This window comes from Balaenoptera borealis, assembly GCF_965194805.1.
Source record: "Balaenoptera borealis genome assembly, chromosome: 19".
In the NCBI taxonomy this organism is placed as follows: Eukaryota; Metazoa; Chordata; class Mammalia; order Artiodactyla; family Balaenopteridae; genus Balaenoptera; species Balaenoptera borealis.
In genome coordinates this window covers 61,265,359-61,287,841 of record NC_138878.1, presented here as the reverse complement: position 1 = coordinate 61,287,841, position 22,483 = coordinate 61,265,359, and the positions used below count along the sequence as shown (strand labels likewise).

Sequence of the window (22,483 nt, the reverse complement as noted above, 5' to 3'; positions counted from 1 at the left end):
TGATTGGCTGATATAAGCAGTACTAATGAATATGTATGTTCTTATTTTCCCTTGTCTTGCAAAATCAATAGCATATTATACCCACTGTTCTGCCTCCTTTGTTATTTATTGTTATTAGTTAAAATGTTACTTACTAGATCTAGGCCTTCTTTCTATAGCAGTAATAGTGCCTTCATTCTGTTTTGTTTTTTACTTTTTATTTTGAAATAATTAGAGGCTCACAGGAAGTTGTAAAAATAGTACACCCATCTTCCCCCAGAGATGACATCTTTTTTTTTTTTTTTAATTTATTTTTAATTTTATTTTTGGCTGCATTGGGTCTTCGTTGCTGCACGCGGGCTTTCTCTAGTAGCGAGCGGGGGCTACTCTTCGTTGCGGTGCGCAGGCTTCTCATTGTGGTGGCTTCTCTTGTTGTGCAGCACGGGCTCTAGGCGCACGGGCTTCAGTACTTGTGGCACGTGAGCTCAGTAGTTGTGATGCACGGGCTTAGTTGCTCCGCGACATGTGGGATCTTCCCGGACCAGGGCTCGAACCCGTGTCCCCTGCATTGGCAGGCAGATTCTTAACCACTGCACCATCGGGGAAGCCTTATATTAGTGTAATCCAGTATTAAAACCAGGAAATTAGCCTTGGACAGTGCTGTTAGCTGGATTCTAGCCCTTGTTCAGTTTTTACATGCGCTCCTGTGTGTGTGTGACTGTCTATGTCTGTGCAGTTTGATCCCATGCGGAGATCTGTGGACGCACCACCACAAGTGAGGTACAGAACTGTGCCATCTCCCCAGAGGAGCTCCCTGTGCTACCTACCCCTTCATCGCCCCACCCCCTGGCAATTGCTCATCTCCGTGTGAGTTTTGTCCTTTGCAGAGTGTCATGTAAATGGAATCATCCAGTCCACACCCTTTTGAGATTGGTGTGCCCCCCACGAAGGTCTGCCCTTTGTTTTGGTTAACAATATACCTTAGAAACTGCTTAACGGCTGATTTATTTAGCCCTGTGGGTATGATTTAATGAACTGCCATGTCTCACAGCCATTTTAGGATATTATATAATCACTGCAAAAAATTTTTTCACTAACCTGAAAACTTAGCAAAAAAAAAAACCCAACTGAACAAAACCTCTTGGTCTTCAGTGTGTCATTGTATTAGACAAAAAGCAGCCTCCCTACTGTAAAGGAAGCGCCTTGTTCTCTGACTCAGACCCCTTTTCTTCACTAATAAATCTCACCAGCAAATCATTTTGGTCTGTAGAAACGGGAGTTTCTTCTTGATGGGGAAACTCGTGTTTCTGATTTTGTGGGGGTTTTTTCTTTCTGAAAAGAAGTGTCAACGTAAATAATTGAGAAACGATCCGTAATGGGAATAGAAAAAAAAGAGTTTTATTCAAGCCAAACGGAGGACTGTAGTTCAGGAGACGGCCTCTCAGTTCTGAGGAACTGCTCCAGAGAAGCATGGTTTTCAGCACAGTTTTATATCTTGTTGGAACAAAGCACGTACATCAAACACGACCGGGAGTACATTCCTTCAAGGTTTCAAAAAGAGGAAAAAAAAAGATTAGCATGCAGACACAGTGAGTCAGTATGGCCGTGGCACCTGGGAAGGGAACCTTGTCTTTGAAGGGCTACTAGCCCGGCTGTCATAGGAAGGGAGACATTTATGCCTATCTTCGGAGTGGACGTTCTTTATTTCTGGTAAATGCATTCTCTTCTTTAGTTGGTTAAAGCAGCTGCACATTGTACGTTTGACAGGCCATATCATGGGCTGTTCAGCGAGTGTAAAGTTCAAGTCGGGTGATGTAGATTTCAGGGTGATTTCCCCAGACCTCAATGTGTGAAAGTTTCTGTTTTGATCTCTGCACAATCAGTATCCTCACCAAGTATTTGGATGTCTACTTCAGGAGCTGCCCATTGGAGAAGAGGAGGAGGAGAGGGGAGGGGAGGATTCTGACGCCATCATGCAGCGAAGTATTATGTAAGTACTCTCCCCACACCCCTGCCACCCGCTTACATCCTCCAAGTTCTCTGCTCCCCTCTCTGACTCTGCGCCTTACCTTAGAAGAACTCAGGTTAGTCTTCATGTAGGGATTTCCAGGAGTTGAACAGTACGGAAAGTGGGAAAGGGGATCGGAAAAATGGGTAGTGTAGTAACCAAAATTTTTAGTTGCAAGGTTCAGAGACCCTGACCCCTGGTTCTCAATCAGGGGCAGTTTTGTCCCCCAGGGAACCACAGACATTTTTGGTTGTCACCACCTGGGGGGAGAGGGAATTTCCCACTAGTATCTAGTGGATAAAGGCCAGGCAGGCTGCTAAACACCCTACAATGCCCTGGATAGCCCTCCGCAACGAAGAGTGATCTGGCCTGAAATGCCGGTAATGCCCGGCTTGAGGAACCCGGTACTCAGTCAGGCTGGCTTCAGGAGAAACAGAAAAGGAATTCTTTGGCTTGTGTAGTGGAAACTTGGCTTTAATAGTCAGATCCAGTTGTCCAGACTTTCTCACTGGGACTCTGTCTCCATCGCTCAGCTCTGCTTTCTTGGATGTTGTATCACTCTGGCAGGCTGTCTTCCTTAGGCTTTTAGTACCCTAGAGTCAGCAATCCCGGTGGAAAGAGGTGGTGTCTCTCCCAGCTGTCACAACAATATCTAGAGTTAAGTTTCATTGGCCCACCTTGGGCCGCATGCCGGTCCCTGAACCAGCCACTGTCGTAGCCCCAGGGATGCAGGGCCTTGAGTGGCCAGGCCCGGGGCCTGTGCCCTGGTTGTGGGTGAAAGCGCAGACCCACGCGAACCATAGGGGCTGAGAGAATGCGGGGGAACGGGCATCACAAGAGGAACGTGGAGGGCTATTCCCAGAAGGAGGGGATGGATTCTCGACAGATCCAGACCTGGATGCCACCCCCAGAGACCTGGGAGTTGGTGGCTTACACAGATCCCAGGCTGCATTTTTCTCAGGTGATGAGAAATCTGGGGACAGTCTCTCCTGGAATGATAGCACTTTTGATTGCTTTCTGTCACCTTGCTTTATTTTATTTTTTTATTTTTTCCTTTTTTGGCCGTGCCGCGTGGCATGTGGGATCTTAGTTCCCTGACCAGGGATCAAACCCATGCCCCCTGCATTGGGAGTACAGAATGTTAACCACTGGACCATCAGGGAAGTCCCTATTTTATTTTTTAAAGATTAAGTAAACTTTTAATTTTGGAATTATTTTAGACGTACCAAGAAGTTGTAAAGATAGTACAGAGAGTCCCTGTATACCCTTCACCCGGTTTCCATTGTTGACACTTTACATCACTGTGGTCCATTGGTCACAATAAGGAACCAACAGCGATACACTCCTGTTAACTAAGCTCCAGACTTCATTTGCATTTCACCAGTTTATCTGTTAATGTTCTTTTCTGTTCCAGGATCTGATTTGGAGCCATGTTGCATTTAGCTGTCATGCCTCCTCTGGGTGACAGTTTCTCAGGCTTTCTTTGTCATGACACCTGTAGCCTTACCCCCGGTTTGGTTTGTCCGATACTCTCATAATTAGCCTGGGGTTTTGGGCACTGAGATGAGGTGCCCTCTCATTGCCTCATATTGGGGGTGCACGACGTCCCCAAGACATCGTAGGCAATGCTAACCTTCCTCGCCTGGCCAGGTCCCTGCGCCATCAAACCCCTGTTTTTCCCCTCTCAGTACTCTGCTGTCTGGGGCAAGCCACTCAGCCTAGCCAGGCTCAGGTAGAGGGGAGGGCACCTTTATCTTTTTCAGAGCACGTAACGCCTTTGGACGTTTTATATTTAGCTGCTTGCTAATGTCTGCCCACCCCACTAGAGTGTCAGCCCCTCCAGGGCAGGGGCATATGTGTCTGGGTCATTGCCCTGCCCCTAGCTTCCAAGGACAGGCCTTGGCACATAGTAAGTGCATAGTTAATCCCTGTGGAATGGAAATCGGGATGTGTGCTGTCTCTCAGGTGAGTGGCGAGTTGGGGCAGAAAAATAAGCAGGGCGTTGCCTCCTCCATCTGATAAGCCTCAGTTTTCCTTATTGGTCTAAGGGGGTTGTTTGAAGTCTTCTGTTGCGTCCTGGGATGGGGACGGGCATCGGAAGCTGTGGAATGTGGTGTGTGTTAGAGGGGTTATTGGTTCTGTTATCATTCCCTTTCCCCCCCCCCCCTCTGCTCCTCCAGGTCATTTTTCCAGCCCACGAAAGAGGGCAAAGTGAAGAAGCCAGAGAAGGAGATATCCAACAGCACCAGAGAAACAGAGTCCCCTCCAAAGTATGTTCTGGGGCTGGGATGTGCTGAATCTGTTCCTTTTATCAGTCAGGACCTGGCTCAGAATATCTCAGGGCCCCACAGGGAAAGTTTTGACTCCAGTAACTGGGGAAGCCAAAGGTAGGGTCAGCTTCAGGCACAGCTGGATCCAGGGCCTCAGAGTTGTCTTCAGGGCTCTGTCCCAGTGTCTTGACTTCATTCTGGAGCAGACTCCACGAGGCAGAGACCCTGCCACTGGCCGCATCTAAATAGAAGAGAACAGTGTTCTTTCCTCCAGTGTCCTTGTCACAGATTCTCGGGAAGACCCTGCCCCTGGACCGGTCAGCTTTCCAAAGCATACACTCAGGGTAGATTTAGCTCACATCCCCAGTCTGGGAGCCTGGGCAAGTAATTTCACTTCCTGTACCCCAGTTTCCTCACGGGTAGCAGGGTATCATGATCTATATCAGGCTTTCTGTGTGGATTTGATGCATTAACACACTAACAACTTATAGAACAGTGCCTGGTTCATAAAAGACGCTCAGTAAGTGGTAAGAATCAGGTCATAATTTATCAACACTCTCGACTTTTAGATCCGCCCCTTTCGTGTTTGCACTGCTATATATACACACTTATTGTATGTGGTTTTATTTTCTGTGACATGTTTTAATGTCTTGGAAAATAGAGATCATACTGTGTATATGGTTCCTGAACTTGCTTTCTTCAGTGACAGTAAGACTTAGAGATTTTTTCTACTCCTGAACACAAAGGACCATCGGATCCCTTTTACCCTCTGCTTTGTGTTCCATTTTATGGATGTACTGTAGAAATTATTTAACATTCCCCTACCGATGGATATTTAGGTTGTTTCCACTTTTTAGCTGAAACAATCCATGCTGCAATTTAGTCTGTATGTGTGACTTCTTGGGCACACGTGCAGATTTTTTTTTCTAGCATAGATACCCACGTGTGGAATTACACGTGGTAATTATTAATACATCAACTCAGAAGTAGGTAAATAAAAATTTGAAGTGCTTCCACTGTTTACTCTCCAGAGAAACTACTATTACCAATTTGAGGTATATCCTTCCATACCTTTTTTCTATGCATAAAAACATACGTGCGCCTAATACAGTTAGTTATGACACATCGTAGGTGCTCAATAGATAATTGTTGAATGAATAAGTGTTTCTCACACTTATATATTGGATGGCAGGGGTTCTCATTTTGGTCACTGTTATATCTCAAGTAGCTGGCACATGCCTGACATACAGCAGATAGTAATACACATCTTTAATTTATTTTTAAATAGGAAAAGCAGAATTATTCTGTATGCAAGTTGCAGGTACATATGGGCAAACATTCATGTATCTTTTACATTCATGGAATCATACTGTATAGATTCATTTAGTCAACAAATATCTACTGAGAATCTACTATGTGCCGGGCACCTAGACCCTGTGGGTTTAGCAGTGAATAAAATCAACAGCAACTCCTCTCACAGATTTGACAGTCTGCTTTCTCTCCCCACAAAAAAATGTCTTAGAGCCGTGCACTTCATCTAAACTCACTTTATTCCCTTTAATGTTCCGTGACAAGACCGTGCCGTCACTGACCTGAGTAGGGAGGTGTTTGTGTGTATCTTGGTCTTTGTCCAGACCGCGAGCTCTGTGAGTGCAGAAACCGGTAGGAATCAGCTGTGTTCTCAGCCGCGTAAGTGACCTCCATCAGCAAGCATATTGGCTGTATTTTGATGGCTGTGTCTGTGCTCGTCACCAGACTGGGAGTGCCTCAGCTGGTGTCAGGGGAGTCGTTGGGCTGCTTTACCAGTAACCAAAGTCATAGTGACTTGGTTAAAGTTAAAATTGCCTCTTTCTCACTTGAAAGGTTCTGAGCTGTTTAAGCAGTTTGGGGCAGCTAGGCGACTCTGTACCACTTGGTGGTCCTGGGACCCAGGTTCTTTCTCTCCCTCTCTCTCTGCTCCGTCCTGCCCTCATCTGCATTGTCAAAGGGGGTCAGCAAGTCAAAGTTCTAGGGATAAGAGAGCAGTGAGGACAAGCAGTCAGGAGCAGGTTGCAGGCGTCAACATCCTATTGGCCAGAACTCATCACATGGCCATACCTGGCTGCAGGGGAGGCTGGGAAATGTAGTCCGTACCTAGGGGACTCAGGGGCTTATATGACTGAAAGAGCGTCTCCAAAGGGATGTTGGAGGCCAGTCTCCGCCCTCAGTAGGGACTTCACGTGCTCCTCAGCTTCACCCATCACAGGGTGGGCACACAGGAGGCCTCCAGAGAGCGGGATGGGTGGATGGGTGATTAAGAGTATATGCTGAGGAGGCCCCTAGAAAATGTTCATTGCATGCTTGAAAGGCAAGGGAATGAAACATAATGAAGGGGCTGGAGAATTTGGGAGTAGTGTCCCCACTCTATCTGCTGGAAAAACACCTCCATTTTCTCATCCTCCAGGGTGGCGCTGAAGGAGCGGAATAGAGTGGAACCTGAGGGCGACTCTCCAGTGAAGAGGCCAGGGAGGAAGGCGGCCCGGGTCCTGGGCAGCGAAGGGGAGGAGGAGGAGGAGGAAGCCCCCAAGCCCCCCAAAAGCCAGGTAGGGCCCCAGCAGCCTGCCCACGTTTACCAGAAGAAACCATCATTCCCATTGGCCTTTGGAGCTGAGTGCAGTGGCTGCTCAGGAGAATTCTGGAGATGCTGCCCCAGGGGGTGGAGGAGTTGAGTGGTCCGCCCTGGTTTCTGTGCTCCTAACCCCGCCTCTGCCCTGGGGCTGGGCTCGGCTCCCTGGCCTGGGACGCCTGGGCAGCCTCAGCTGGAACGAGCAGCTCCCTATAGGTGGCCCTCGCCTCGTAGGGTGGCCGTGAAGGTGCAGCGAGTCTGTTCACGTACGGATCGGAGAAGAACGCCTGCTACAGAGGAAGGGCTCGGAAATCCGTCCAGTCTCTCCTGTTGCGGGAGGGCTTTCCATCTTCAAATGCATCGGCTCACTTGCTCCTCTCATTAAGTCATTTCATGCCTGTTGGCTGCTTTGAGGGTAACGTCTGAAGTGCAGCATTTCTCAGTCTGTCGATGGTGAAGTGAGATCCTGTCTCCCCCCCTGCTGAAACCCCCTGGCGCTGCCAGCTCAGGCCAAAGCTGGTCCTTACAGAGCCTCCAAGGCCCCTCAGAAGCCGCTTCTTCCTTGTCATCTTCATCTTTTCCTCAGCTAACTCTGCCCCAGGGTGCTTCTATACTGTTGCTTGCCATCCCTAGGTGCCCTTGTCCAAGTAAATGCCCACATGGAGCCAGTGGGAAGAGCAGGGCACTCCACTTCCCTTTAGGTGAATGTTATTTGAACCATGGGACCCTGGGAAGTGTAGTCCTCGGACTCCTGAGCACACCTAGCTGCAAGGGATCCTGGGAAGTATAGTTTTTAGTTGGGCTGTATTATGCCTAGCTAAAAATCAAAGATTCTGTTACTTGAGAAAAAAAAGAATTTTTATTGGGGTCCATGATAGGGACAGTCTGGGACCATGAAACTATGCAGGATGTTGGAGGGATGGCCCAGGTAAGAAGGGATGAGGCCTAAGCGGGGCTGAGTCCCTCTGTACTCTCAAGTGTTTGGAAAATGACATAGCTGGGTGCTCCCTCCCTTCTCTCACTCAGGAATTGCTCTTTCCCTCCCCTTCCAGAAGCCTGCTCCAGATTCCCCACAAGTCTCCCCTCCCAGTCCTGGCACACCGCCTGAGAGCAGCCCTTCCCACCCCAGCACCTCTCCCACGGCCGTCTCCCCATCAGGGATCCCGAAGCGTCGCACGGGTAAGGACCCCCTGGCCTCGCCCTCTCAGTTGCCTGTCTTTGTCCGCACTTGGATTTCCGCATCATTCAGCCATCCTCGTGACAGCTCCGATCTTAGCGTTGTGGTTAATCCACTGGCTGTGTGACCTTGGGCAAATGACTTCCCTTCTCTGGGCTTTATCCTGTAAAACGAATGATAATTACAGTACCTCCCACCCAGAGATGCTGGGAGGATTAAAAGTGAATACGTGTAAGGGCTTGGAACTGGGCCCAGCCTGCAGCAAGCGCTCAGTAAATGTCGGCTATTGTCACTGCGCTGTGTGCAGTGCTGGAGGCCACACAGCTCACTGTGGGAGCCCAGGGGAGGGCCCCTGACTCGAGGGAGACTTCTAGAAGAGAGCTCAACCAAGCTGAGCCCTGAGGGACAGAAGAGGAGTGAGCAGGGACTGAGGAGGGGAGAGGGTTCTAGGCTGGGGGCGTGTGAGTGGAAAAGGCCTTGGGGGCGCTGATGGCTAGGTGTGTTGGTGCTCAGAGCGCGGGGTTGGGTGCAACGAGCAATGAGGCTAGCGAAGGTCCTTGGAAAGCCCGCCTGAGGAGTGGCGCCTCTGTCCCCAGGGGGGTTGGGAAGATTTTTGCACAGGGGAGGGACAGGGGAGAGACCCCCACATGACGCAGGGTGATACGGCCTGCTGAGACCCTGAACCATGGTGATTGAGGAACTAAATTTTTTTTTAAAATTCTTATTGGAGTATAATTGATTTACAGTATTGTTAGTTTCTGCTGTACAGCAAAGTGAGTCAGTTATACATATACGTATATTCACTCGTTTTTAGACTCTTTTCCTGCGTAGGTCATTACAGAGTATTGAGTAGAGTTCCCTGTGCTGTACAGTAGAGGAACTGAATTTTTAATGCTACTTTAATTCAATTTGAATTGGAAAGCTGACTCTAGTTTCAATTATTGAAGCCTTGCCATAATTTGATCAACTTGGATATTTGAAGCTACTTTGTCAACGGTAAATTCCATGAAATCTAGACACATCGAGTATTTCTGATGAAAATTTAGTGTCCAATTGAGATGTGCTTGTAAGTGCATCGGATTTTGAAGACTTAGCATAGAAAAAAGAATGTTACTCATTTCTTTTAATATTCAAAACATGTTGGAATCATCATATTTTGGATTTATCGGGTTAAGTAAACGATATTATTCAAACAGTTCTCCTGGTTTTTCCTTTTCTCAGTGTAGCCACTAGAAAGTTAAAGATGATGTACGTGGCTCGCTGTATATTTCCACTGATGGTGCCAGTATAAGGAAAAATAGTGGTAACGCCGGACGCGAGGGGAGCTCCGGATTGAGGTGGCCCAGAGGAGGTGCCATCTGGCCTGAGTCTTGGAAGATGGGTTAGGGTTGGCTGTGCTGAGAAAGGGCGGTTGGAAAGTGTTGCAGCCAAGACAGCCCGTGCAAAGGCCTCGAGGCGGGAACAGCACGGCACGTGGGGGAATCCCATACACCTCGGTGTCTCTGGGCAATAAGATGCGATTTGGGGAGCAGGGAGGGTTTGAGGATAGTGTGTGGCGAGAGGTGAGGCAGAGAGGAGGGTGGCTGCTAGCTCCTAAGATTAAGGAACCTGCTCGGGGTCACACAGCCAGGAAGCAGCAGAGGCCTGCACAGGAGCCGTGGCTGTGGGCAGGCGGAGGAGGGCAGGGGCCCAGAGCCTTCTCAGGGCCCCATCATCGCGGGGTCTGAGCTCACTGGCGTGGGGCAGGCAGGCCGGCAAGGAGGCCACACTGAGCCCTTTGCCTTCCCAGCCCGGAAGCAGCTTTCCAAACGGACATTTCAGGATGTCCTGCAAGAGCAGGGCAAGGACGAGGACGGGGGAGCCAAGAAGAAGAAGGAGGAGGAGGAAGAAGGTGAGGCCCTGGGGTTGGGGGGTGGGGACTGACTCTGTGTGTGTGTGTGTGTGTGTGTGTGTGTGAGTGTGATCGGAGGGGCGGGGGCCTGTCTGAGAGCGCAGGGTGTGAGGACCCCACTGATTTGACACCTCTGTCCAAGAACCCACACGAGTCCGTCAGAATCCCACAGCCCCACCTGGGGAATTTTGTCATGAAAACATTCTGGAATACATTCGTTTGGCCATCTTAATTCAGTATGAATTCATATACAGTTTCTCATTTTTCTCTTCTATTTCTATGTTTCTCATATGGAATATATTTTCCTCTAAATGTTTTGTTTTTTGTTGTAAATCTTACCAGAAAGCAGAGAGGTTCGCAAACTTCCAGGGCCCATGGTGCCTTAGTAACTTTTTCACGGTGCCTCAAGGCCAATACCTTTACTGTTTGGTTTGTTAAGTTGTTATGTCTGAACAACTATTTATTTATGTTCTAGCAACTTGGGCGTTTGAGAAAATAATACATATAACGTTGAAAGGAAAAATAATATTTTATTTCACTGTTAAATAATCATAATTAGTTACTAATTGTGATGTCTGCTGGGCACTGCACAATTGCTCAGACTTTGGAATCCAGTTGAACACTGCCACTTTCCTTGTTGATTTTTGTGCAGTACTTGGTTTTTATCATGCCACCAGTGAGTACCCAGCCTTGCAGAAAGCTAACGTCAGGAATTGCCAAGAATGTGATCTAATACTGACAAGTAAAATACCCTGAGCTAGTAGGTCATACGGTGTCCAGCAGATGTCACCAATTTCCCTTGAAAATGTAAAATGCCCTCCGTGGGAAACACAACCATAAAGACCTGATCCATTGATCATTTGGGGCTTGTACGAGATTATAATAATTGTAGCCTTTGCCACTGTCAAATTTGTTTGTTTAATAAAAGGTCCTTATTAGGTTTATCTTTCCCAGGGAAGATCTGAGTTTGGTGGAGATTTGATTTCCAGTTGACAATTTTTAGTAACAAATTTTACTATAAATCATGCAGTTTTAGCCATTGTCTGTGTCTGGGGATTTTGGGGGGTGAGGTGGGGCTTCTTTTTACTGAGGCAGATTTTTCCCAAGTTAGTTGATGCAGTTTTTATTATTACCCTGGAGGTGGGGTTTTTGATTTTGTTTTTCCAGTCAGCTTAAAAAAAAACACCTTTATTTTTATCTCTAACAAGTTACTGTTGGCATTTTGAACCCTTTCCAGTTCTATTTTGCAGTGAAAAATTCTAAAATAATGGTTTATAAGAAAAGACTGGCCCTCTCTGTTTCTTAGCTGTCCAGGTGAGCATCGGGGTTGGTTTCCCTCGAGGTCCCTGCCTGGTTCAGGACTGACCAGGAGCGGGCTCTCACGCCTCCCGTCACTTCACAGATGTTCAGTCAGCACAGCAAAGGAAAAACGGGGGCAGAGTGTCTTGGGAATCGAAATGCCCTTTGTGGGGGGCGGTCATAGTGACTTTTTGCCACCTGGCTTTTTTTTTATCGGTCCTCAGAATTAGAGACACCAACAGAAAGCCTCACAGAGCCTGAAGGGGGCAAGAAGAAGGAAGCAGAAGAAGGGGACCAGCCCAGGTCACCCCCTGAGCCCCTGAAGACCTCCAGTGAGTTTCTGGTCCTCTTCCTCCCTGAAGCCCCATCTCTCTGGTTTTGGGGGTCAGATGTCTTTGGAGGACAGTTAATTTAAATAAGGCTCAGATAAGATAAGACTTAAGTAAGATTCTCCAATGTGTTGTCTAAATGCAAATTCTAGGGGAAATTATAGGTTCTATTGCTATTATTATTATTTTTTAAAAATATTTATTTATTTATTTGGCTGCGCTGGGTCTTAGTTGTGGCATGCAGGATCTTCATTGCCGAGTGCAGGATCTTTTAGTTGCATCATGCAGGATCTAGTTCCCTGACCAGGGATCGAACCCGGGCCCCCTGAGTTGGGAGTGTGGAGTCTTAACCACTGGACCACCAGGGAAGTCCGCTATTACTATTTTTATTGTTATTTTTCCTCCGTGCATGTGAGGAAAAAAAGAGCCAGTCATCCTCCAACAAAATATCTTTCAGAAATTGTAGGCACTGTATGTTATTAATTGAGCAATAATTTAAAATTTTTTTAATTAAAAAAATTTTTTTTGGCCACACCACACGGCATGTGGGATCTTAGTTCCCCAACCAGGGATCGAACCTGCTCCTGCGGTGGAAGTGCAGAATCCTAACCACTGGACCAGCAGGGAAGTCCTGAGCAATAATTTTTTTAAGTTAGGTAACCGGGGGAGTTAACAAGATTTTAAGAGGTTAAAGTTACCCTCCCGGGCCATAGGGCAGCTCCTGCAGTGAGGTGTCCAGAAGACTCCCGTGGCAGAAAGAACGCTGTGGGGATATTTTTAGGATGCAGGATCGTATCTGATTTTCTGCACCTGCAGAAGTGGGAATATTTTCTTATCGTACCGAGATTTTTTTCCCCACCATCCATGAGTCTCCAATCTCAGGCCAAATGCTAGAATTCCACTAGTTAGTCCTGAAGCATCAGGCCTGAGAGGCTCCAAAATGAAACTATGGAAAGGAAAAGGGCAGAATTGATTATGTCTTCCATCTTCAGGGTCAGAATGACCTTGAGGTTAAAAAAAATAGTCAAAATAGTTTGCATCACCATCTGACCTCTCTCGCTTTCAAAGCAAAGCCCCCAACAGAAAGCGTTTCAGAGCCCAAGGTGGCCGTGAAGCAGGGACCACAGGAGGACGACCAGGCTAAGCCTCCCCCCAAAGCTCCCAAGACGCTCAACAGTTTCTTCTGTGAGTTTCTCCCCCTCACCTTGCAGGGTTGCACCGGGGAGAGGCGGGTGGATCTTTCTCCAGAGAGTGCGGCCTTCCCGTGGGTTAGAAAGTCTAACTTGGTTAGAAAGTCTAACTCGCCTCTCGCAATGCTGGCTGGAGAGTGGTTGGCAGGCAGGGGCTGTCAGAAGGAGAAAGGACCCACCATTTCCCTGCTTCATTCCCAGCTCCCCGGAAGCCAGCAATCAAAAAAGAAGCGAAAGAAGAGGGACCCAGCGCTCTGAGAAAGGAGGAGACCAAGGGGTGAGTCAGGATCTATTGTAGAGATGACAGCGGATTAAACAGAATAAGGCAGTGAGTCCAAGATCTCTCTGATCTGATTGTAGGTAGGCCTCCGAAAATGAGACCGGTAGTCACCAAACATTCTTTCAGCCTTAAAATTTTGTGATTAGGGTTTAATTATTCTAATAAAAATGTTGGGGGGATTCTTAATGGCAATTTTGTACCCCAGTTGAGACCTGATTAGTGAGATTAAATGGCCCCATTTCAGCACGTGACTGCCCTGTAGGGAACGGTCGGCTCCTGTTCTTGGACGTCTACTATGTGTCACATCCGGTGCTAAAGGTTTCTGTTACGCCTTTTTACTTCATCTCTGCAGTAGTCCTGCGGAGGAAGCAGGTATTTTAGCCATTGCACAGACATTGAGACTAGTAGCCCAGAGAAGTTAGGTCATCTTCCCTGGGTCACACAGGGAGGCGGGGGTAGGGCCAGGCCTGAAACCTGGGTCCACTTACGCTTTTTTGTTTGTTTTTTCCCCTTGACTCTCCCTCTGGAATGTGAGCTCCAGGTTAGCAAACTTGTTTTCATTCACTTCTGTGCCCTTGTGCCTGGAATAGGCGCTCAATAAATATTAGCTGGAGGAATGGCACTTAGTAGGTGCTCAATAAATATTAGCTGGAAAAGTGACTTCCCTTCGACCCAGGCATCTACCCTACAGTCTCCCTTTTCCCTCCACAGACACCTGGACCCATCCAGCTACAATCCTGCCAAGAACAACTACCATCCCGTCGAAGATGCTTGCTGGAAGGTGGGCCAGAGGTGAGGCTTGGCCCTCCGCAGACTGTCCTTCTCCAGTCCCTGGCACTGCGGGCGGCCCTGTCTCCGGAGGCTTCAGTGGGAGAAAACTGGCAGATCTCTCCCCTCTGTGTTTTGGGGAGACCATCCGCAGCTCTGAAGGGGACAGAGAGAGAGCCCCAGGCAGTGGCTGGGCGGGGTTGCGTGCCTCTGGGGATTTCGCAAGGCTGTCCCCAGGGAGGCGTGGGGAGGAAGGTGGCTGGAGGGGCGACATGGGTGTGCGCACAGCGCTTGTTTTCTCTTTTCCTCCCGCAGAGTCCCTTACCTGGCTGTGGCCCGGACGTTTGAGAAGATCGAAGAGGTTTCCGCGCGGTAATTAACCAGGCCAGCCTGGCCGGGGCCGCTGGGTGAAGGCCCTTCCGGCTCTATCTCTCTGGCAGCGTCTGTGCCTCCAGCTGCTTAATCCTTTTAACCTCTCCTCTCTCACCTTCACCCTGACACACGAGATCACAGGCCATGGGCGTGGCCACGAGAGCGGCTGCAGGCCCTCTGGAGGCCCAGGCTCAGGAGGCCCAGCCATCATTTCTGCCTCATTTGTTGGTCAGAGCAAGATGTGAGGGTGAGCCCAGACCCCTGGCATGAGGAACCAGCCCCCGCCTCCTGGAGGCAGGAACGGAGTCTAGCCTAAGTAGTCAGAAGTAGCTGCCACCTGGCTGACGTGCCTCGACGTTAGAGGAAATCCAGGTCTTGTTTGTAGCGAGAACCCCATCTCAGCCTGATACTAGCTCTGTGACCTTGGGCAAGTTACACGATCTTTCCACGCCTCCGTTTCTTCGCCTGTAAAATCAAATAATATCTAGCTCAGGGGAGCTGTGAGAATTCAGGGAGTTAGAGAATGCAGAGGGCTTAACACCAGTGCCTGGCACCTAGAAAACAGTCGGTACGCATCAGCTGTTATTTCTCTATAGATGACGGTCAAATGGAGTTCCTTTTCCCCCCAGCAGCCTGTGATGGTGCCTGTGGCTCGGGTCACACACCGGGCGCTGGTCGTGAGCCCTCTCCTCGTCTCTGTTCCCGGATTCCTTTTATCCCACCACCGCCGCCCCACTTTGGTCCTGAAATGCCAGGTGGTCACACACACACCCCCGCCCTGTCCCCTCCTCCAGGCTCCGGATGGTGGAGACACTGAGCAACCTCCTGCGCTCCGTGGCGGCCCTGTCACCTGCTGACCTCCTCCCCGTCCTCTACCTCAGCCTCAACCGCCTGGGGCCGCCCCAGCAGGGCCTGGAGCTCGGCATTGGCGACGGCATCCTCCTCAAGGCGGTGGCCCAGGCCACAGGTGAGGAGGGGGCTGTGGTGGAAGCCCCTGCGGTGGCGGGGGGAGCTTCGAGGGAGGGAGTGGAGAGGCCGGGAGCACCTGGGAGACGATGGAGGGGGACTGGGAAGGTGGAGAGACGGGGAGAGCGAGGGCAGAGAGCGGGGTGCGGGGGGAGAGCAGGACCAGGTCTGCGCCAAGACCCGGTCGGGGTGGGAGGAGGTACTGCAGGCCCAGAGCAGGACGGGGGCCGGGACTGAGGGCTGGGGCTTGCGGGGGTAGCAGGGCTTTGACCAGCAGAGTCGTGGGGGGAGATGAGGAAAGAGCAGGGTGTGGGCGGGGCCGGCAGCCTCCAAGGGCCGAGCCCTCGGTGCTTAGGAGAAGCTGGCCATGTGGACGGGGCCTCCTGCCCACCAAGGGCCTGGAACGCTCCATGTTAATTGTGACGGCGTCAGGGAGCTGTGGAAAGGTCCTGAGCGGGCAAAGGGCAGGCTCGGTTCTGGGCCCGTGTGCAGGCTGGACCGGAAACCAGGAGGCCGGGCAGGAACTGGGGGCAGACGTCCGGGGGGAGGAGGAGCTGACGCCAGGGTAGCTGTGGGTAGCAGAGCAGAGGGCAGGAGAGGAGAGAGACGGGGGCCAGGAGGGAACTGCCGGGCTCAGGGGGTCAGGGATGGAGGAGGTGAGAAGAATACCCCAGGATCCATCATGCTGGACCCACCACCAGGACAGGACACCTTGAGGGGCAGGCCGGGTCAGGGGAAGTTACTAAATTCAGCTTGGGACCAGCCTGTATCTGTGGGCCACCCGACAGTCGAGGAAACGAAGCTCAGCAGGTCTGGATCACAGAGCAGGATCTGGGAGCCCTGAGCTTCGGAGACCTGGTTGCGTGCTGCCCAGTTCTCGCGCCCGGGGAGAGGGTCTCTGGGGAGGAGAGGGGCGGGGCTTTGAGTCACACCTTGGGCAGCACCAGCGCTTAAGGAAGAAGAGGTTTGAGGGTTTCGTGAGAGGACAAGGTGCCTGAGGAAGATTGACTGGGAATGGAAGAGAGTCATGGGGTCGTCGGAGCCAGAGGAGCTGAGATCAGAATCCTCCCACTCGTTCACTCAAGGCACATTCATTAGGTGCTGACATCGCACCAGACCCGCTGCAGACTGTGTCCATTAGGAGACTTCCCTCTGCCAGTAACACAAAACCCAACCACGCTGGCGCAAAGGAAGAAGGATTTCTTCTTCTTACATCGTGAGGACTGGAGAGTAGGCGGCAGCCAGTGCCGCCCGGCCTCCCGCCAGACGGGACCGAGGGGCCGAGGCCGTTTCCGCCCTTCCGTGTTCACGCTCACACGTGTCTCCTCAGGGCCCCCTCGGCTGCCCAGCCCAAGGGGTGTAGAGAGTTGGTCAGGCGATACCACTTACAGGCACGGGGCCTGGCAACTCGGTCGTGTGGCCTCATGGCTTCCAGATAAAGCTTTGGAATATAATTGTTTTGGAAGTGAGTTGGGGTGGATCCAGACACCAGAACCTGCTTTGTGTTTTGCGTATCAGCGATGCTATGGAATAGATAAGTGTAGGTTGTTGTCAAAAAAAAAAAAAAATCTCTCTGGCGAAGTGGCCAGAGATTGAAATGCGTGCTGTTTCATTGTGAATTGCTTTCCCTCTGTTTCTTTCGTACGTGAGTTGGGGCATTGCGCTGACGTGATATGTGTGGGTAAGTTGTGTCATCTCTGCATTTCTTCCGGAGTAGAGAGAAGTGACACAAAATGCCTGTCCTGGGAAGGGCCTGTGGTTCTGATAGGTTGAGAACTGCCGGGCACAGCTGTTGTGATAACTTGCCTCCACCTTCCCAGCTTCCTGCTCTTTTTAAAATGTATTTTATTGCAGTATAGTTGATTTACAATGTTGTGTTAATTTCCGCTGTACAGCAAAGTGACTCAGTTATACATATATTGGATTGGCCAAAAAGTTCATTCGGTTTTAAGTAAAAATACAAGACACATTTTTTCATTTTCACCAAGAATTTTATTGAACAATGTATTCACTAACCAAACAAACTTTTTGGCCAACCCAATATATATACATTCTTTTTCATATTCTTTTCCATTATGGTTTATCACAGGATATTGAATATAGTTCCCTGTGCTATACAGTAGGACTTTGTTGTTTATCCATCCTGTATATAATAGTTTGCGTCTGCTGATCTCAAACTCCCACTCCTTCCCTACCCCACCCCCTGCCCTTGGCAACCACAAGTCTGTTCTCTGTGTCTGTGAGTCCGTTTCTGTTTCGTAGATAAGTTCATTTGTGTCATATTTTAGATTCCACATATAAGTGATATCATATGGTATTTGTCTTTCTCTGTCTGACTTCACTCAGTATGATAATCTCTAGTTGCATCCACGTTGCTGCAAAGGGCATTATTTCATTCTTTTTATATGGTTGAGTAGCGCTCCATTGTATGCATGTACCACGTCTCTATCCATTCATCTGTTGATGGACATTTAGGTTGTTTCCATGTTTTGGCTATTGTGAATAGTGCTGCTATGAACCTAGGGGTCCAGCCGCCTACTCTTACAGCAAGGGGCGCCCGTGGGACCCAGCCTACACAATAAGTAAGGCCAGAACACCTCCATTGTATTTAAATTGATGACTTCAAAAGGATAAGGTGACAGAAAACGAGCAAAGACCCATTGGGCTCTGCCGGAGGATGTTAATGAGCAACTAGAGGACAGGCAGAGGGTCCCTTGGCCGCCTTCTCCGCCTACACTTGCTCGCCTGGTGATCTCATTCTACCCCAAGGCTTTAAATCCCATCTACACAGTGACGACACCATCCCAGACATCCCCTCTGGTGTAGACGGGTTCATGATCCAGGCCGCCTGGAGCCGGGAGCCTGGTGGCCACACCTCTCCTTGCCCTCAGCACCCTCTCTTTCCGCCCCCCAAGGCCGGCAGCTCGAGTCGGTCCGGGCCGAGGCGGCCGAGAAGGGCGACGTGGGGCTGGTGGCCGAGAGCAGCCGCAGCACCCAGAGGCTCGTGCTGCCCCCGCCCGCCCTCACCGCCGCCGGCGTCTTCACCAAGTTCCGGGACATCGCGCAGCTGGCCGGCAGCGCTGTGAGTGGGCAGGCGGCTCACGCCCTCTCCAGACCCTTTTCCCCTGGGGACCCAGAAGGCTCTGGTTAGCCTGTTCAGGGCTGGATCGCCTTGGCCCTGCTTGTGGGATCAGAGCTTCCTCTCCTTCTGCCACTCTCAAGACCGAGGGAACCTCTTCCTGAGAGTCTAGCCCTGATCTAGTGCGGGCCGTGGGACACAGCTCCATAAACATGTGCTGAGCAAAGCTAGGGTGGGAGGCAAGAAGAGAGCGAGCTTTTCACCACACTGTGAGCGCGCAGCTGTGGGATGGGGGAGCAAGGGGGGGGGGATGGGGGGCAGGTATTCCAAGGGTGGCAGCTCCCCAGGCAGCATGGATGGCGGGGAGGTGTGGTCCCCTCCCCTCCCTTCACCCCAGGCACTGACTGCCCTTCCCCCATATCTTCAGTCCACAGCCAAGAAGATGGACGTCATCAAAGGCCTCTTTGTGGCCTGCCGCCACTCAGAAGCACGGTTCATCGCCAGGTGAGTGTGTGGGCCTGTGAGGGTGGGGAGAGGTGAAGGTGGAGAGGGCCTGGCAGCTGTATCGCTGCTAGTGCCCCGACCACCCTTGGATGAGAACAGCATGAGTGAGGAGCCTGGGCCCTGAGGGGGCGGGATGGGAACATAGGTTTCCTTTCACAGCCGGCTCCTCTTCTCAGTAGCACTGCCTGGAGAAGGGTGGGGGCTCGTGGGTGAAGAGTGCCGCGCTTGATTAGTCATGTCTGCCTTGGCCTGAGTGGGGACGGTAAGCAAGGTAGCCAAGCGGTAGCCATCCTTGAGGTATTTCTCCAACATAGTCGTTGGAGTGTTTCTTGGGTACCCTGCCGCATGCCACGTGCTTTCTTCCTCCCTGCAGCTCTTAGAGGTGGGCCCCGTTAGCCTCACCCCTGTTTACAGAAGGGGAGATGGAGGCACAGGGAGGTGAAGCTTCCTGCCTGAGGTCGCTGGCTCACATGTGGCGGGGACAGGTTCCTGACCATCACACTCTGGCACCCCTGGGGCAGGCTGCCTTCCAGTTCCAGGCCCAGCTCTGGCCCTGCCCCACCTTCTCCGAGCTGCTCCAGCTTCTCAGAGGGCAGCTGAGGAGAGAGGCGGAGACGCCTGCAAGACCCCTAGTTCTGTCCGCAGGCGCTGCCAGCGGTCGCGGTGGTTACTGGCCAGCCTCAGTTTCCTCCTCTGTTAAGTGGGGCTGTGTGATCTCAGGTCACTTCCGGCTCTGGAGGTTGCTCTGGTTTTGAGGAGAGGGTCGAGGTGGGGGAGACCGGAGGAGGGAGGAGCAAGGGGTAGAGGGCAGGGTCGGACAGATACGGACAAGCCCACTCCCCGTTACCTGCTGTCTCCCCAGGGCCCTGAGTGGACGGCTGCGCCTCGGGCTGGCAGAGCAGTCGGTGCTGGCAGCCCTCGCCCAGGCCGTGAGCCTCACCCCGCCAGGTCAAGGTGAGCCCGCATGGCCGGCCCCGTGCCCACCACTCGAGTTAACCTGGCTGCCCTTCTCCTTGTCAGAAGTCCACGCCCACGCCCACACGTGGTTCCCACCTCCCGCTGCCACTCCAGGCTTCTCTCCCCTGTGGACACTGTCCCCGGCACCACCACCCACTGTGGACTCGGGTGGCTGAGCGGGGTCGGGCCCATCCCAAAGCCTCTTCTGCTGGGGCTTGTCTTAGAATTCCCCCCAGCCGTGGTGGATGCTGGGAAGGGCAAGACCGCAGAGGCCAGAAAGACGTGGCTGGAGGAGCAAGGCATGATCCTGAAGCAGACGTTCTGGTGAGCTCCAGGGGCCCTGGGCAGAGCGAGAGGGGCGGGGGGAGCCAGAGGGGGGTGGTGGGCGGGGCCCGAGGGGTCAGGGGTGAAGTGGGAGGGGCCAGCAGCCAGCAAGCATCCGTGACCATCGCAGGGCTAGTGACAGAGCACTGGGTGGTGATCCAGACGAGGCTGGTGCTGGGCACAGGGAGGACGACAGAGACCGGGAAGACGGCCAGCAGTGAAGGGTCAGGGACATGGGGACAGGGAGGGACGCTGACACACAAAAGAGGAGGAGCTATCGAGCGGTTTCCAAGTTCCAGACAGGACTGCGCGTGTGGAAAGGCCGCGAGAGCCCCCGGTGGGGGCTGGTGACTGACGCACAGTGAGGGGTCGTGACAGTCACGGAGTGATGGTGAGGGCTCCAGAGAGAGCCACACGGAGGGACCTGGCTAGCTACCGACCCAGCGCTGGCCACAGCGGGATGGTGACAGCTCACATGGAGTGTCAGCGGCAGGAGGGCAACCGAGCCATTCCACAAATGCCCGCGGGGCACCTGCTCTGGGCCAGGCCCCCTGGGTGCTGGGTACACAAGGCAAACAAGCCCTGCAGAGCCTCTGGGGCCAGGGCGGCAGCCTTAACTCTGCCCCTGCGTGGACACCTACAGACTGTCGCTCTCAGGCTTGCCCAGGCCAGTTAAATCAGAATCTTTGCAGGCGGAGCCTGGCCTTGAAGAAACACTTTTTCGAACACATCCTTGAGTGGCTGTGACATGTAGCCCAGGTAGAGAATCACTCCTCTCGTGATGACAGACTGGGGAGCGATGGCGGGCCCGGCTCAAGGGAGACAGAGTCAGAGTGATGTATAGTGACACTGAGGGAGGACTCTGACAGAGACAGGGCGACGGGGGAGTCGGGGACAGGCCGGAGCAGACCCTGGGACCAGGTGGCAGGCAGAGCTGGATCTCGCAGCCAGAGAGCAGAGTTCTAGAAACACATGCCCCACCTTGTTCTCGCCCCCCACCCCAGCGAGGTGCCCGACCTGGACCGGATCGTCCCCGTGTTGCTGGAGCACGGTCTGGAGCGGCTCCGGGAGCACTGCAGGCTGAGCCCAGGTACCCGCCCCACGGGCCCCTCTGGAGTCGGTCTACAGCCTCACCCTGGGCCCCAGCGCTGGGCTGGCCGCCTTCCAGCTCCGCCCCCTCCACCTGGCCTTGGCTTCTGCCCTCCAGGGCGGCCGTGGGAGGGCCCGCTGCTCAGAGAGCACCGTCTCAGGAGCCGCGGGACCCTCTCCTCCAAAGTCAGCCCTGTCCCCTGTGCCAAAAGCCGGTCCTTTTCTGCTCGGACTTCCCGCTTCTGTGTTAGAGCTGCCACACCAGAGATACCCCAAAAGGCGAGGCAGGCAGACAGACAGACTCTCGTTTTCTTGTACGTAAGAGTCCAGAGGGAGGCAGGAGGCCAGGGGGGGCTGCGCGGCACTCCAGGGCTCAGCCCCCGCGTTCCCTCGGTCCCGTCACTTCGTCACCCTGAGGTTGTCACCCTAATGTGCCCCCCCACCCCGTCTACCTGACCTCACTCTCATCGCAACCCCCCCAGGGGTCCCCCTGAAACCAATGTTGGCCCACCCAACCCGGGGCGTCAGCGAGGTCCTGAGGCGCTTTGAGGAGGCAGCTTTCACCTGCGAGTACAAATACGATGGGCAGAGGGCACAGGTAAGGGGGTGGACACATCCCTTCTGCAGAAAGGGGCACGCCGTCGAGCAGGGCCGTGGGGTCCCTCAGACCTGAGTTCCAGGCCGGCCGGCCTCTGCCACGACTGCCCGTCTGGTCGTGCGCATCTCTCGGGGCTGTAGTTCCCATCTCCGGGCAATGTGCGATCATAGCCACCTGACTGGCTTCTCTGAGAATCAGTTTTGATAATATCGTCACAGCCCTGACCCACGGCAGTGGGAGCTCAAGCAGCGTTGGCTGCGCTCGGGCCCTGCTGGTGGGTGTATTAATGTAACAGGTGCCTCCCAGGGCGGAGATGTCCTCGGCCTGGGCTGTAAGGATGCTCGTTGTGGCTCTTCTGTCCTGGGGGGAGTTGGGGCCGGCTCCGCCCTGTTCCTCACCTCGGGATGGATAAGCGAGCTTGGTGGGCGCCACCCTGTGGTGCCTTGAGGAGGCTACACACAGTGGATTCAGTAGACGCTTAACAACACAGATGGATCTTTGAAATACAGTGCTGAGAAGAAAATGAACAAAATGAGTTACCATAGTGACAGTGATTTTAAAAATTATATATATTTAAACTCATATATTATGTCATACACACACACTACTATTTCTTGGGATAATATACGTGTTAGGTGGCACATATGTAGTTCTACTCAAGGACTGTGGCCCAGACGTAGTAAAATGAATAAATTAAAATCATAGAAACCGGAATGATGTTTACGGCGTAACAACATCCAGACAGATCCACACATACACGCAGAGCAAAGTGCCTGTTTTTGCAGGGGGAGGAGGGTA

At 52.1% G+C, this 22,483-nt stretch overlaps 1 protein-coding gene across 5 annotated transcripts in view; it reads left to right on the top strand.

The window, feature by feature from the left end:
- Positions 1-22,483, top strand: part of LIG1 (DNA ligase 1) — a 39,430-nt gene that overhangs the window by 8,132 nt on the left and 8,815 nt on the right. For 2 of the 5 annotated variants that reach the window (XM_082368583.1, XM_082368584.1), the window contains exons 2-18: positions 1,896-1,969; positions 4,168-4,257; positions 6,701-6,839; positions 7,915-8,041; positions 9,829-9,930; positions 11,454-11,561; positions 12,627-12,743; positions 12,950-13,025; positions 13,740-13,820; positions 14,112-14,168; positions 14,963-15,135; positions 18,050-18,216; positions 18,641-18,717; positions 19,580-19,671; positions 19,899-19,998; positions 21,003-21,088; positions 21,570-21,685. In XM_082368583.1, the coding sequence (XP_082224709.1) occupies positions 1,953-1,969; positions 4,168-4,257; positions 6,701-6,839; positions 7,915-8,041; positions 9,829-9,930; positions 11,454-11,561; positions 12,627-12,743; positions 12,950-13,025; positions 13,740-13,820; positions 14,112-14,168; positions 14,963-15,135; positions 18,050-18,216; positions 18,641-18,717; positions 19,580-19,671; positions 19,899-19,998; positions 21,003-21,088; positions 21,570-21,685 (1,725 nt within the window). In that variant the 5' untranslated portion in view covers positions 1,896-1,952. The remainder of the gene's footprint in view (positions 1-1,895; positions 1,970-4,167; positions 4,258-6,700; positions 6,840-7,914; positions 8,042-9,828; positions 9,931-11,453; positions 11,562-12,626; positions 12,744-12,949; positions 13,026-13,739; positions 13,821-14,111; positions 14,169-14,962; positions 15,136-18,049; positions 18,217-18,640; positions 18,718-19,579; positions 19,672-19,898; positions 19,999-21,002; positions 21,089-21,569; positions 21,686-22,483) is intronic. The other 3 variants (XM_082368580.1, XM_082368581.1, XM_082368582.1) reach the window with 3 other exon arrangements.